The 15,475-nt window shown below is 32.3% G+C and overlaps 2 protein-coding genes across 5 annotated transcripts in view; one reads left to right on the plus strand and one right to left on the minus strand.

Annotated features, from left to right (window-relative positions):
• The window catches only part of LOC148610422 (signal peptide, CUB and EGF-like domain-containing protein 3), a 60,883-nt gene extending 52,567 nt beyond the window's left edge, over positions 1–8,316 (plus strand). For all 3 annotated transcript variants that reach the window (XM_088543247.1, XM_088543248.1, XM_088543249.1), the window contains 6 exons: positions 121–288; positions 659–820; positions 2,714–2,911; positions 3,573–3,725; positions 5,419–5,498; positions 6,296–8,316. In XM_088543247.1, the coding sequence (XP_088399373.1) occupies positions 121–288; positions 659–820; positions 2,714–2,911; positions 3,573–3,725; positions 5,419–5,498; positions 6,296–6,439 (905 nt within the window). In that variant the 3' untranslated portion in view covers positions 6,440–8,316. The remainder of the gene's footprint in view (positions 1–120; positions 289–658; positions 821–2,713; positions 2,912–3,572; positions 3,726–5,418; positions 5,499–6,295) is intronic.
• Positions 8,317–9,714: 1,398 nt separating this feature from the next.
• The window catches only part of LOC148610423 (uncharacterized), a 32,923-nt gene continuing 27,162 nt past the window's right edge, over positions 9,715–15,475 (minus strand). For both annotated transcript variants that reach the window (XM_088543253.1, XM_088543254.1), the window contains exon 17: positions 9,715–13,690. In XM_088543253.1, coding sequence (XP_088399379.1) covers positions 13,652–13,690 — 39 coding nt within the window. In that variant the 3' untranslated portion in view covers positions 9,715–13,651. The remainder of the gene's footprint in view (positions 13,691–15,475) is intronic.

The raw sequence follows: 15,475 nt of genomic DNA on the forward strand, positions 1-15,475 counted from the left end.
TTCACTCAGTCTACAGACACTATTGGACTGATCCATTGCGTTAACAACATATTCTTTTTAGTATGAATTGTAATAGAATTATAAAATAATTTCTTATTTTTTAACCAACACTATTTATAGTCCTGTGTCCGCCTGGATCATACTCAAAGGATGGCATGTTGCCTTGTCTTGATTGTCCGAGAAACTTTTACCAAACTGAATACGGTCGGCTCCGGTGTGAACCCTGTGGTGGAGGATTGCAGACAAAAACCACTGGAGCACGAAGTTTTACTGAGTGTTCAACTAAAGGTAATTTGTTAAATGATTGTATTCATAATCAGTGCTATTATTCAACATATCCTTTCTCGACATATTATGAAAGTTTATACGACAATACAAAAAGAATGTATTTTTGGGATCGTACGGACAGCCATCAATTCTTATGATAAAAAATTGAAGTATACGAAAAAAATTACAAAAATTAGAAAGAAACAATTATAACGCATTTAATACACCTTTTAAGGATGGTACTCTAATTCCAGTAACATGTATCTCAGTCCACATCTTGCATTTCCAGAATTAAGAACTTAAATGTTTTTTTTAACGAATGAATAGTTGATAGATGTTGAGAACAAAGAAGGTGTAGGTGTTCAAACTTATGAAAGACCTTTAATTTCAGCCACATGTTCTCCTGGACATTTCTACAATGTACAGACTCACTCGTGTGCTGTGTGCCCTACTGGTACCTACCAGATGGAGTATGGACAGAATTTCTGTATTGCCTGTCCCGGGGATACAGTCACAGATGGAAGTGCTACTGCAAATGTCTCAGAGTGTAAAAGTAATGACTTACAGTTAAACCTGTCTTTAAAGACACAAATCGAAACATCCCAATACAGTGCATTCTATGTAAAGTTAACCTGTTTATAAAGCCCACCTGCATAATGTGACCATAAATTTTCTCTTCCTTGGAAAGTCACTTAAGACAGATTTCACTGTAATTTTAGCGGTATTAATTCATTGTTTTCGTTGATATCAATTATCGATGGTAAAGAAAAACATAGGCACGATATCGATGATTATTATTAAATCATTTTGTCGCAGTTAACGTTAGCTATTGTCTGTTGTATGCTTGAATCCGTGGTTCCATACTGTCCACGAAAAACAGGAAAGAAACTGATGCTTCGTGTATGATTATGAAACCACAGTATGACTTAATCTCAAATCAAACTTCAAAATTGTCCTTTCCTCAGTTGATCCGTTGCAGATTTGCAGAAGTGAACGATGAGAATTGACCTGGTTCATTAGTCTCACTCTCAATTTATAGAGATCTACAAAATCACGCGTTTGTAAATGGTATCTACTCCACTCCATACATATTTTAAATAATGGCTTTATAAATATTGGTCATTTGATCTTCAATTTTTATCTACTCTACTAGCTTGATACTTTACATTCAACATTATGAATGTTCCTTTGTTATTAATCACAAAACCATCAGCTGTTATAAATAGGCTTTTTATAAGACAACATCATACGTTGTTTATCATATTATAACTTAATTTGATCTGTGAGAAGCTTTCTGATTCTCTTTAGGCAAACCAGGTTATTTTGTATAACCTGGGTGTACTAGAGTGTAATTTACGTCAATTGGTATGCACTCTGCGATTCAAAAAATTCCATACAACATAAAGCTTTGATTACGCATCAATTATCGATATTTTGACTGTCATCCAGTAGAAATTAAATTGTCAGAAATTATTCTAATTTCTGAACAGGTTATTGGGCCAGTTTACACATTTTTTAAGTGTAAACTACCGCTAACCAGGTTATTTCGTATAATCTGTTAAAAATTGAAAAAAATTCTTAAAATAGTTATACAAATACACTTTTGAAGCAGGTTCGTGTTACTTCAAAACTTAACTTTTGATATGTACCTACGATATCTCAAGTTTAAGATTATGAACTTGTTGACCGTATTGACTTGTCACCATTAACCAGACAAAATAACTTTCGTAATTAACTTTATTATTCCGTTTACTGCCTGACATGGCATGAGCAACCAAGCTCCGAACAGCGTGCAACATTCGAAATTCATTCATGATGTTGCAGCCAATCCTGTCTAAGAAAATGCAAGAACTGCGGGAAATGTTGAATGTTTTTACGCGACGTGTGAATTACGCACGAGAATTTCGAAAGGCCTGTCTGCAGCGGTTAGTAAAAGAGGAAACGAGTTTCTGTCGCTGCGCGGAGTATGATGAACAACTATCTAGATACGCAAAGTCGCAAAGTACGCTTACTCTTCTGGTACACCTGATTTATGCCTTTAAGCTTTGAGAGGTGTCTGGGTTGTTCGAGTATTTTCAAATTTCAGTGAATTTGCTTCCAGTATGTTAATGCAGTTTGCCGTCTCTATTATGTATCTGAATGCAAAAAAAGATATTAATGAAACATTGAGTGATACTCTACTGGATAAAGGTGGGGGACGTAAAAATGTACATTTGGGATTTCGGTTTAAATTGAACTTAATCTGTATTTTATTGTACATAACAACTGTGCAAAGTATCGTCTTGAAACCGTCGGGACGGACGCGCGAATTTTCGGAGGGTATTACATAATGACTCATCACTTTGTGTGACATGTTATGAAAGAGTGAATTTTATGAAATTGTGCTTTTTTCGTTTGTTTCTACTTCCTTTAGTGATCTCACTTTTCTTTTTTTTTTGTTCTTTAGATACCGTGTGTGGTGGGCTTATTGGAAAATTACATGGATTTATCCAGAGTCCGAACTACCCAGGAAATTATCCAAATAATGTCGAATGTATATGGAAAATTAAGCCTGGTAAAAAGAGAAGAATTCTTGTAATAATTCCAGAAGTGTACCTGCCAGCAGTGGATAGATGTGGAGATGTTCTCGTCATGAGACAATCAAGTAATTGTTCAGTCGATTGTTCAGCTACCTAGTTTCTGAAAAAAGATGTTATTAATAGGATAATTAATTGAAAATAGTAATTAATCAAAATATGGTCACAAATGCCGAAGAACATACAGATTTTAAGAGTGTGCTGAACTTGTTCTGTGGTATGAGTTAAATCTGCAAGCGTGCTTTGCGCACGATATATTTTGCTTAAATCGGGATAACCAGTTGATTACCCCATTTTATGATATAGATTTAGGTTAAAGAATAGTTTATGTAATGGTTTGCTTTACATTCGTACTTTCAGTCTTGATAACGTTCATAACTATGTTTTTTTTAATACTTGTAAGGACAATCAGCTTTCTTCTTTTTTATTGAATACTGGTCTTAACATCTCAATCGCCGATTTTAGAAAAGCTGAGGACGCTTTCTCTACTAGCACGGCTTATCCGTGCACTAGACTTATGGTGCTGCTTTGTGTCAGTTATTGTGTGAAATGTACATTTGGTGTTTTTTAACGTTTCTTTTTTTCTGCAAAATTCCATTTCTAATTGGTGTTCTAATCGATACTCTATCGCATGATTTTAGATACGGCTTGTAATTACCATAAAATATAACATACGCCTGAATATATCTATTTTCCCTTTTTCCATCTTAATGATATTTGTCTTTGCAGAGAAACCATCTTCTGTTACATCATATGAGGCTTGTGAAACGAAAGAGCGACCAATAGCATTCACATCTCGTTCAAAAAGAATGTGGATTAAGTTTAAATCAAATGAACTCAATACTGCTAAAGGGTTTTCCATCCCTTATGTAACTTACAACGGTGAGTTACGCATTAAGTAGTACTCTTTGTAAGAATCATGCAAAATGTGATTCGTGGGTAAAAAGCCTATATCTTTTTATTTTTAATATTTTGTTTGAAATGTCATAGTAAACAGAAATTAACATGTGTTTTTTCATATAACCCGTGCTCTTAGGAGATAAAAATTGTATAGAATGCACTGTAGATTTCAAAATTAATGGAGATAACTCTGTAAATGATGCTCAAATACAATAGAATCTACTGGTTATCTTCTAAGAGCAGGCAGATTTTAATCAATTATAATACATTCCATAGTACAGACCCATAAAACAACTTATTTACAAAAATAAAAATGTGTAGCCTTTTTTAGGGTGTATCACATTTTTTAGATTTTGCATGATTCTTACAAAGACGGATACGTAAATCATCGCTTTCCACATTTCATGCTGAGGAAAAAATGTGTTTTTTTATACTGATTCTTCACTTATAGTTGTCAGATTTGTCTGGCCCCGCTTTCTATCATATTATATTTATCAAAGTGTGAAGTTTTACAAATTTCAAAATATTTACAAAAAAACTAAATTTCATTACTTGTATTACTCATGGGAAAACTTCTTGGTTGTGGATCAGACTTCCTATTTCGATAGTTTTTGTTTTGAGAACTTCTTGTATACCTTTTTGGGGGATAAAGTTCTTCCTTTGTATTTAATTCTAATGCTTTGATGAGAAGAAATTACTCCTTTAAACATGTGTACGGACGGCATATAAAATTGGCAATATATATATATAATTGGTATTTTTGTGTTTACTTAGTCCTATGCTTATTTGAAAAATCATATGGGTAGCTAAATGTGCTGGCTTCCGACATCTACAGTCCTTTACTTTGTCCATCAAGTCCTAGATCATTCCAGGGAGGGTTGTGTAAGGACTTTCCCCATGTATTATTCAGCCTTCCTGTTTTTCAGGGACAATGTGGGGCTTGAGTCATCACCATTAAACACTTATTTACTGGCATGAAAATTAAGTTTTTGTCTGTCATAATCTACCCTTAATTCGTTTGTGTTTGAATTTGTTGTTTTGGTTGTAAGATGTCTTGAAGCATATATTTCAGTTAATATAATTTTTAGCTGATAAATACAAAAAATGCCCTCATATTAATGATGCAAATTCGATATGCTGCACACGTGTCTCAAGGAGTACCCTTTCATTATCAGCATTAAGTACTTCTCTGTTTAAGAATCAGGCGAAATTAAAGTATGACATTCCTCTGGCTAACAAAATGATTTTCACTCTTTAATATGTGAACATTACAAATACTAGTGTTATAGCGCTTGATCTGCACCATGAGAAATGATTTGTTCAACGTGTCATAGTTTTCTGTTCTTCTTTCGTCTACCCTGGATTTGACTTTTTATGAGCAACTCGCCGGGTGTTTCTAGAAAAACAGAGTACGCTTACCCTACCGTTGCACCTGGTCCATGCTCCCAATTTTTAGTACAGTCCGAGTTGCTCATTTACTTTTTTTACTCTGTATGTATTATTTTGGTTATTTTATGTTATTTGTTGTGTATGTGTGTTTTTTGTGTCTGGTCTTTGTCCCAGGATTGCATTCTTTTGATTACCGCTAGAATCTTGATTCCCTTGATTACTCTTTCTGTGGTATGATGATTTTCAAGTATTGTTCAATTTCATGCAAAACTGAATTAATTTTCAGAGGATTATGAACCACTTATTGAGGACATAGTTAAAGATGGAAGACTATACAATTCATATCAACACCAACATACGCTAAAGGTTTGCTATCTTTTATACCGGTATCTGATTGTTTTCTTTTTATACCGAAATCATAGAACAAAAGAAAAAGGTCAAAGCGCAAGAATGAAAATGGAAACATAACCAAAATCATACACAATTAATATATAGAAGTAATGAAGTAAATGCACAACTTAAACATGAGCCCTTATCATCGTTTGGGTAGACGTCCTCTACTTTTGCTAAATGAAACACACACACTGAATAGCCTTCCTCGTGCATGGTCGTTTATTATTGACAGGATGTACATCCAAGAAATGCAGCGACTGAGTTGTTCGGTTAACTTGCATTTACGATACAAAAACCAGTATTGAAATATTATTTTTGCGATATTACATTAAACGCTGCTTCGGTATTGTTTTTTTTTGTTGTTGTTTTTTTGTTGTTTTTTTTTTTGTTTCGTTATTTTTTTTTGTTTTGTTTTTTGTTTGTTTTTGAGTGATTTTTTATTTGTTTATATCAAAGTCAGGATTCTACAAATCCCTGCACATCACCACATGACAAGAGTATTCAGGGTAAAGTAGAGAAAAATAATATAAACTAAGAGAACAAAGATTACATTGTACACTGACTAATAATTGTATGACAATATATAATAATTTATCCAATGTAAGAATAACAAAAAGATTGCATATATACTGATGAAAATGAACATAGCTGTCTATAAATTAAGTTTTTTTTTTATATTAGGAACCTTAGTCGTATGTAGGAAAATTGAGATACGCTGTTTGTTTTTGAACAAGTTGGTTTTTTTTACACTTCTTTTCTCTTCCTTTCAGGATAGAAAACTATTGAATGCTTTGATGGAAGTTATTGCACAACCACTGAATTATTTTAAATATGCAAATGTTTCACATACTTTGATGCCTCAGTCTTTAATCAGACTTTTAACGTCCAAAGTACGGAGGTTTTTTTCTTCATGACTAGGCGGGCGGTAATCTTGTAAAACCAGAAATTGTGACTGGTAACGCTTTTAAAGCAATGAACCAGTTTGTCTCCAGATATAGCACAGTCTCAAAAGTGTTGAGATTATCGGATGAGAATACGGAATAGATCAGTGAGACCATTTTATAATTTATTGCTTGTACATAGTTTATGTATGAAACCTGTTCATATTAGTTGTCTAACAACTTTTGAATATCAGATTACAAGGTTGTTGCTACCTGTTATCAACGGGTGTTTTTGTGTTCATAGATGATACCAAAATATTTTAGAAATGTTATGTGTAGTATCCTAAATTTCTATATAGATTTGTTTACGCTCTTCTAAATTCGTTCAATTCTGCCTATATCACCGAGTCTAATTCAATGCAACTCTGTTGGCTTGTTCCGACAAAGATTGACGATAATAATTAGTTCATCGTTGTTCCTTCTCGAATGTTTCATAAAGTGGATATTCCAAACGTAAATTCAGCTATTTCATATTTAAACTTTATATTGCATTGACTTTTGTCTATATTAGCCAATAGTTTAAACACATTATTACAAGCTAATTTGATGAAGATTGTATTTTGTATGTAGTACTAATATCTGTCTTGTTCTGATGTATACATATTTGTACTGGAAACATGTGTACAGTATTTTAATATGTTTCTTCACCATTGTTGTATTATAGTTCTACAAGTATTTATTATTAAGGAGGTAGACCTATGGTAACGGACATAACTCTTATAAATCATTGAAACGTTTGTATTCAGCATTTTAAGTCAATCTCATGTAAGCATCAAAGTAATTTAGACTGATTTCATTGTTTCAAATATAAACATGACATGCTTTGGTGAAATTGAATATGATACAAACGTACCACTGATTACAAGAGTTATGCCCCTTACCCTAGGTCTACCTCTTAAGTCATCGCCTTGAAAAATTGTTATATATGCAATGAAAGAATCGGTTGTAGGAATTATCAAATAACTTAGTTTGATTTGTAACAAGCTCTCTGATTGGTTGGTTCCCTTCAAACAAGCATGTTGTTTTGCATGATATGGTTTAGTCATCACTACAGAATTTTTCCTTTCCTTGTTTCTATACCCCGGACTTGACTTTTTATGAGCAACTCGGCGGGTGTTCCTAGAAAAGCAGAGGACGCTTACCCTACCGGTGCACCTGGTCCATGCTCCCAGTTTTTAGTGGAGCCCGAGTTGCTTTGTTACTTTGTATGTATCATTTTATTTACTTTATGTTCTTTGTTGTGTATGTCTGGTCTTTGTCCCTGGATTGCATTCTTTTGATTACCGCTATAACCTTGGTTCCCTTAATTACTCTTAGTGGTGTGACGTCATTAATATCGATTGTTCCACACTGTGATTTAAATAATACCAACCAAAATAAAATTTTAATCAGTTCTTAACATTTTGGCTTTTGAATCCATTAGAAATTAAAATATTTTAAAAAAGGAATTCAGAGGCAATTAGTATGTGTATGATCCGGATTTTGTGATATTGATAAATTCTTACTGGTACAAAATAAAAAAAAACAAGATATTCTTAACGTTGAAAGTTTCGGGTGGTAATTATTTTCGCTTCTTTAAAAGAAAGATATGTCTGCATATATAACCAAAGACAGAAATTTTGTTTTCTGAAAAATTACACTTTCGAGGCCACCACTGCCGCGAATAAGAACACCCAAGGCTCCAAAATCTCAAATTTGGACTTTTACATTATATGGTTATGTGTTAGATTTGTTGACAAAGATGGTAAAGTTGAGATTGCCGATCACTATTATTTTTTATGAAATGTCCATTTAGAAAGAAAATTTTATTGTTGTCATTTCAATAAAACTAAGATATTCTTTGAATGAAATTTTAGTCTCAATATGGCTGAATCATTATACCATATTCCTTTCCATAATGTTTAGTTTGCGTCTTAATATATATACAAACGTCTCGGAATGTGACGACTCTATTCGCTACACTGCTCCATCGGATCAAATTGATACAGGGAAGATATGTAAATGTATAGAAAGGTCTGAAAACTTCCCAACGGTTAAAGTGCGAACATTAGCACATGATATAACTGAATAGGACAACCTTTAATGGTAAGGGAAAAACAGTGGAGGATCTGCAACATCATACAAATACAGCCACACCAAGTATATAGTATATAATACATATAAAAAGTCTTATGGGACGCGGCAACTCTGTTATCTTACTTTGTAGTGCATTATAATTACTATGAAGATACATTGCATGCACGGCGAGGATCAACAAAGAATTATATATATAGAGAGAGAGAGAGAGAGAGGTCTGAAAAATTCCCAACGATGTTAGAACTGTCAAATTTGCAATATATATAGCCTAGCTGGCCGAGTGGTCTAGGGCGCTGGACCTTGTGCAGGCGGTGTTGCCATAGATGTCACAGCGGTACGAGTTCGAGTCCCGTGGAGGGAACAACCAAAAATTTGCATCGCAAATTTGACAGTTCTAACATCGTTGAGAATTTTTCAGACCTTTCTATACGTTTATATATCTTCCCTGTATCAATTTGATCCGATAGAGCAGTGTCGTCACATTCTGAGACGTTATATATATATATATGGTGTAAAGGAAGCTACCAACCAGCGAACTTAATAGGTATCGGATCGTCGAGTTATGACGAAACAACACAAACATAAAATCATACAAGTCTAGAGGACTGTAAAGATGTTAAGCCATACCAAAATATAAAAAAAGAAGAATTTTCAGTCAAATTGTGTCTCAAATTACGTGTATTTGGTCCAAGATAATGCATTCAAAATGGATGATTATGAGGCATACTAGATTAGGACAAAAATGTGTATTCATGTTTCCCTCAGTGTTGTTTTGAATGTTTTTTTTCGTCTGTGTTGTCAATCAGCCGTATTCGGACACAAATCGGTTTTATTCTTAAGCTACTAAATGCGTTCCCGTCATTAAATTGTTATTCTACTGATACAAGACCAACTACAAGTCTACTCATTACTTCCCTTACAATCATACAGACCAATATACATGTATAAGTACGACAATGAGCTTACATGTAAGAAAAGTTCAGTAATTCAAAATATGAAAATCCATTATCGCTTACAATAAATCGAAATAGAAAAAACCACGAAGACAGGACATCATACAACTTCGTTCAGTCAGATATAAAAAAAATAGCAAAAGGTGGAATCGGATAAATGTTCGAACTGTCATTGAGACAAGTCTGTGTTCTTGGTAATGAGAAAATAAAACAATGACAACTGTTAAACATTGATTTAATATTGATGATAAAATGATATGAAGACCAAACAATGTGTTCAGCCTTTAAACATTCCAGCCTGTCCTTTATACACAAGTTACCCGTGTTTCACAAAGGGCTCACTCAAAAATCAATCTGGCACATCATTTCATCATAACCGGGCAAATTCTTCAAAACTATCAATATTACAACAAGTTAAATGGTTAACTTCATGGAATAAAGAATTGACAATCAATTGATGAAATTACTCGGGTATTAAACTGGACAAAGAGATTTATACTCTATATTTAATATAGACTAAAAACCTATGAAACGATAGGAAGTTTAAATCTCATTAACTAGTAACATTTCATCAGGTCATGGTCATTCTTCCAAGACAACTCAATCCCTGAAATTAACTATTTTACTTGCTGTAATAAGATCAACTCATCCACATCCTCATCTCAATCTTAATTGACAAGATTGATATTAAAGCTACTATCACAAAAAATATTCTTGCCCAAGACATCTTGTGTCTTGACAGAGGCATTATAAGATCTTTTCTCTTAAAAACATATATGATTCATGTGAAGTACATCTTCCAATATTTTTGCCTCATTATTAACACAATCATAGCCAATAGCTAATCCACCTATCAAATAGTTTTACTTTGAATATACTTGTGTAATGTTTCACACTTTTAAAAGTCGAGCAATGAAATTGTCCTTATAGTTTAAGTTCTAATTATGGGATGACTATTTGCTTCAGAGGGGTGGAGCATGTCAGTTTTAGTTGAGTAGGAATATCTACATTGAACAATTTGTGAATCAGAAAATTTATTTTCACAAGCTAAACAGCTAGATTATCTATTTTCATTATTTTGTACAGTAGAATATCTCCAGGCCATAAAATGACATTACATTGTACTTATTTTATAAGTATGGGAGACCACAATGTTTATTTCCAAATTTTCCAGGCCAAGATATTTATTTACAAAAACTCCATGCCACCCCTCCCCCATTCAAACTCAAATGGTTGTCCCTTTACCAACTTTTTTTTTTCAAAACCGATGGGATTTAAGGTGTTGTGAAACATCCTAGTCCTCATCAATTTTATTTTTAAAGAGAAATATTTTAACTTTCATTATCTCAATTCGGAACATACATATATGAAACGACAAATACATAATCGTCAGCATTAACACAATAAACAAATAATGACCTGCTTTTCTAAAGAAGAATGGAACAAATTTCAATTCTATGCTGTTTACATTTCTCCAGAACACCAGTCTAATTTTATATTTTGACCAATTTTGTTCATGACTTTACAAAGACAATATATATTTAAAGAAGGCAAAGAGTTGTGACCAAATTTGGAGACTGGCATAACAACATCATAGGAATATCATATTGAGGAGAGGTAAGCAACCTTATTAAAAATGGTGTAATTTGACCCAAAGAGCAAATATCTATGTATGCATGTGAAATCTATATAGATATTAAAAAGTGGTTCCACTCTTTCAACTTGCTATAAAATTTAAGATGATGCAGGTATTTACTTCTGTCTAGTTCACTGAAAGACCTTATATCTAAACATTAATATTATGCATTTTTTAACCTGATCACATGTTAAAATATTCCACTAATCACTTTAAATATGGCACAGTATATTACCTTTAACTTCAAAATTAGCCACATAATCATACAGATTCCAAAAAGCCCATGTGAAACACAAGTAACTTTTATTACAATATAAAACTGATCAGTTAAAAACGAGATAGTTACATTTTACACATTTCTAACATAAATTATATCACAAACAATTAATTCTATTTGCATTGTACAAAATGTATAATGTCTTGTGAATCTCTAATAGATTCTGTATTTTACAATATCACTCATGTTGAATAGTGGTCTTCTCATCACAGACATGGTACTTCTCCAATGAAATAAATTATCTGGATCAAAATTCAATAGTGTGTCTGTCAATCTAAATTAACCCATGTACAGCACATGAGGATATGACACTGTCTTATCTTTGTCCTTGTCTTGTTCTGACCACATAATGTGCCAAAATGATCATTTTAACATTAATTTCATTGTACGGGGCATAAAAAAAATACTAATTAAGACTACAGAATAGATTTGAACGACCAACCGTATCAACAAAATCTGGTGTCCAAAAAAAAAAAAAAAAACAAAACAAAACAAAAACAGTTATACAGTATATTCATGGAAAGGAATTTCTTGATATGACAGTCACACAATTGAACTTTGCCCTTTGAAATGTATACATCACCAAGGTTTACAAAGCAATGACACCACACAACATGCATGTACAATACTGAAGTCAGCAAATAGGATTTTGTTTAGGGACCATCTCAAAATGATGTTTGTAGGTAATCTGTTACATAGTTCTATAAGAATGGAATGAACATTCTATTATAATTCATGATTTGCTGGATCTGCAAACTTCTCATACGATTGATCTTTTGTGCATTTTTCTTCCTGCTTATAAATTATATTGTAATGAAACATTTATGAACTAGCACTTATTAAAACAGTGAATCCTGTCTAGACAGAACACTGAAAAAATCTTATAACTTGTCTAAACCAGACACTTAAAGTCATTCATATCAGTTCAAATATATGATGAACCTGTAAACTGAACACAAGTCTTACCTGCATCCAACAAGGGGTTCAGTTTAGACAAGTTTCACTGTAAATATTGACAAGGCAAACATCAGGCCTTGTCAATGTGATGTTTGGAATAGATTTAAACAAGACATTGAAAAAAAAACAATTATAAATATGAGAATTCTTTTAACATAATGAGAAAATGAAATCAAACAAAATCGTAAAAAAAAAAACATGACAAACTTAACAACAATATGGCAACAACTAAAAAGCACCAAAATCAAGAGAGAAATATAGAAAATACTAAAAAGAAATCATCAGAAACATTATAACCATATATTAATCTTCAGGAGGAAGACCAAAGCTAAGGGACATAACTCTTGTAATCAGTGTTATGTTTGTATCATATTCAATTTCACCACAGACTTTCAAGCTTTCATTTGAAACACGATGAAATCAATCCAAGTCACTTTGATGCTTACATGAGATTGAAATAAAATGCTAAATACAAACATTCCAATGATTTGTAAGAGTTCAGTCTCTTGCCATAAATGATTAGTGGTTTCACTTTCAAGACTGTTTGAAAAGAGCTGTGTTACACAGAAAATTTAATAATTGCATCTACTGACCAGCAAATGATTAAATTTCTGCAGAAAAAATAGAATAATTTAATATTCAAACATTTACAGTGCCTTTTAAAAAAGATGGCAGTGTGATCTGAAAGTGCTTGAGTATTAAAAAAATAATTACAGCTTCTAGAGCAAACAAATATAACACAGTAAAATAAAGCAATGTTCCCTATGAAATCTCTAATATCGGATATAAAGCTATTACACTGAACTGTTCTCATACATTTTACCCTTTAAAAAAGCTGTTATAACATAAACTTGACGAGTTTCAGATACAGTCAAACCTGCCTTAACCCACATCTGTCTAGATACAATGATTAAAGTATCCTCATGGAGTGCATTCTTTGTAAAATTAACCTGTATATTAAGACCACCTGTATTATGTGACAGGTCACGTAAGTCAGGTTTCACAGCAATTTCTGATCATCTCTTACATTTTTAATTCATTACAAACAGAATGTGCTTAAACACACTACATCAACACTTTACATTAGATCCTTTAAATATATATAATTCTTTATTAATAAAAAAAATGAATTTTACAGCATGCAGCTTTTACACTATGAACCATCATACGTAATACTTTTAATAAAGTATTTTGAGATGGTCCCCACCATCATCACAGTTTCAAAAAAAAAACAAAAAAAAACAAAAACATGAAATCCCTCGGAGCACCACAGGAAATCACAGCTACTACATCTGACAGCTGTAAGGACTCTGTATACGTAAGTACTGAAATGAAGACATACATAAACAATCATTATGTGAATTATTTTTTTATACTTCCGCCATGCAGGGTGGTCATAGTGATCTTGGTGTCCGTGTCTTCATTTGTTTTGTTAAATTTCCCTGTAACTAATGATATTTTTACAGGAGCTCGATACAGGTACACAAGATCATGGAATTGGATTTTAGACTAAAAATTATCACCCATATATTTATAATTTGACCATATAGTTACTGAAATGGTGAGTGTGTATATTCTTTAGTGAACTTTTACAGTTTTAAATCTGTATTTAAAAACAGCATGTTTATCTATGTGTCCTGACAGAACTTTTGTCCTGGCAGATATTGAACGTCAAACAGTGGCAGACCCGATTTTACAAGGTCTACAAACAAAGTGGAAATTGGCAAAATCAGAAGTAAATATACTGTTAAAAAAAGAATCGTAACAGTAAAATCTGGATTTGAAAAAGCAGAATTTTGCTAAAAAGTGAAAAAAATCATAATTCTTGAAACTTGAAAAACTGCAAAATATCAACATAATAAGAAACTCACCAATGATATTGACATCAAATAGCTTCAATTGATATTTAACTTTCACTTTATGCAAAACCTTTATACATTTAATTGATAAAAGAAATTATCAGCCTGTGAAACAGAACAAAGTTTTTGAATGAGTGAGTCCTAGTAATTGAGCCAAAAATAAATAATTGTTTGTTTCCCCAAACCCGACCCTATCAAGTCAGGTGTGGGTAGGTAGGTAGGTAAAATATTCATTTTTTGAGAAATTTTTTAAAGTTTTTTAAGTTCTAGGATGTATTAATTTATCATTTTCCTCTTGTCAGATATATCAAATAAAGTGTCAAGCGATCTGAAACGTATTTTATCAATATGTTATAAAAAAATTATACTAAATAATCATGCTGATGGTATGGTCTAAAATGTGTAACCCGTACCCATACGAACTTTTCCCATTACCCAAATACTTTTTGACAATTTCTTCATTATTACTTGATATTTTCCAGCTGACAGTTGGTACATTTACAAAATGACATGATGGATAGGCTAGAATTAATGATTTTTAAAATGTTTGTTGAAAAAAATAGATTTTATTTGATTTTCTGTTTTCAAAAGGTCTAAAATGTGTAAACCCGAAATTCCCGTACCCAAAATCAAAATACGGTATTTTTGTTATCTGTACTAATTATTGCATATTTAACAATAAAACATCATAATATAATTAAAATTTTCATTGAAGATAAATTAAAATCGCATCAGACTCTATCTATGAGATGTTGTTTGTCATTCTGGATAAGATCATATCCATTCTTTGCTGATACGGGGATTGATGCTAGGTACATTACAGATTTCAAGCTCAATAACTTCTTTTTTAAAACAATATCAAATCTTTCAAAACTTTATCCATAGTCTTAAGGTGAAGTTTTAACCTCTTTAATAATTTTAGAAAAATATAAAATTCGGACAGGAAACTGAGAAATAGTCAATAAATAGTAGGGTACAGTAACTTTCGGTCAAACATTTTAGACCTTTTGACTTCAGAAAACTGATCAAACAAGTTATAAAAGAAAAATATACATCATTTTCTTGATTAGAAATGCATTTAAATGGACTTTTTCTCATCTCGTGCAATTTTCAGTTCTTAACATACCGTAAGAATGAATATTATAGCAAAACCACGATTTATATACAGCTTATATATTTAATTCCTTGACAAAACAATATTTGGGTACAGGGAAAAGTGGCTACGGGTATGGGTTACATGTTTTAGACCCT

This window comes from Perna viridis, chromosome 8 (genome assembly GCF_037379345.1).
Source record: "Perna viridis isolate PV_CMFRI_1.1 ecotype Kerala chromosome 8, ASM3737934v1, whole genome shotgun sequence".
Lineage (NCBI taxonomy): Eukaryota > Metazoa > Mollusca > Bivalvia > Mytilida > Mytilidae > Perna > Perna viridis.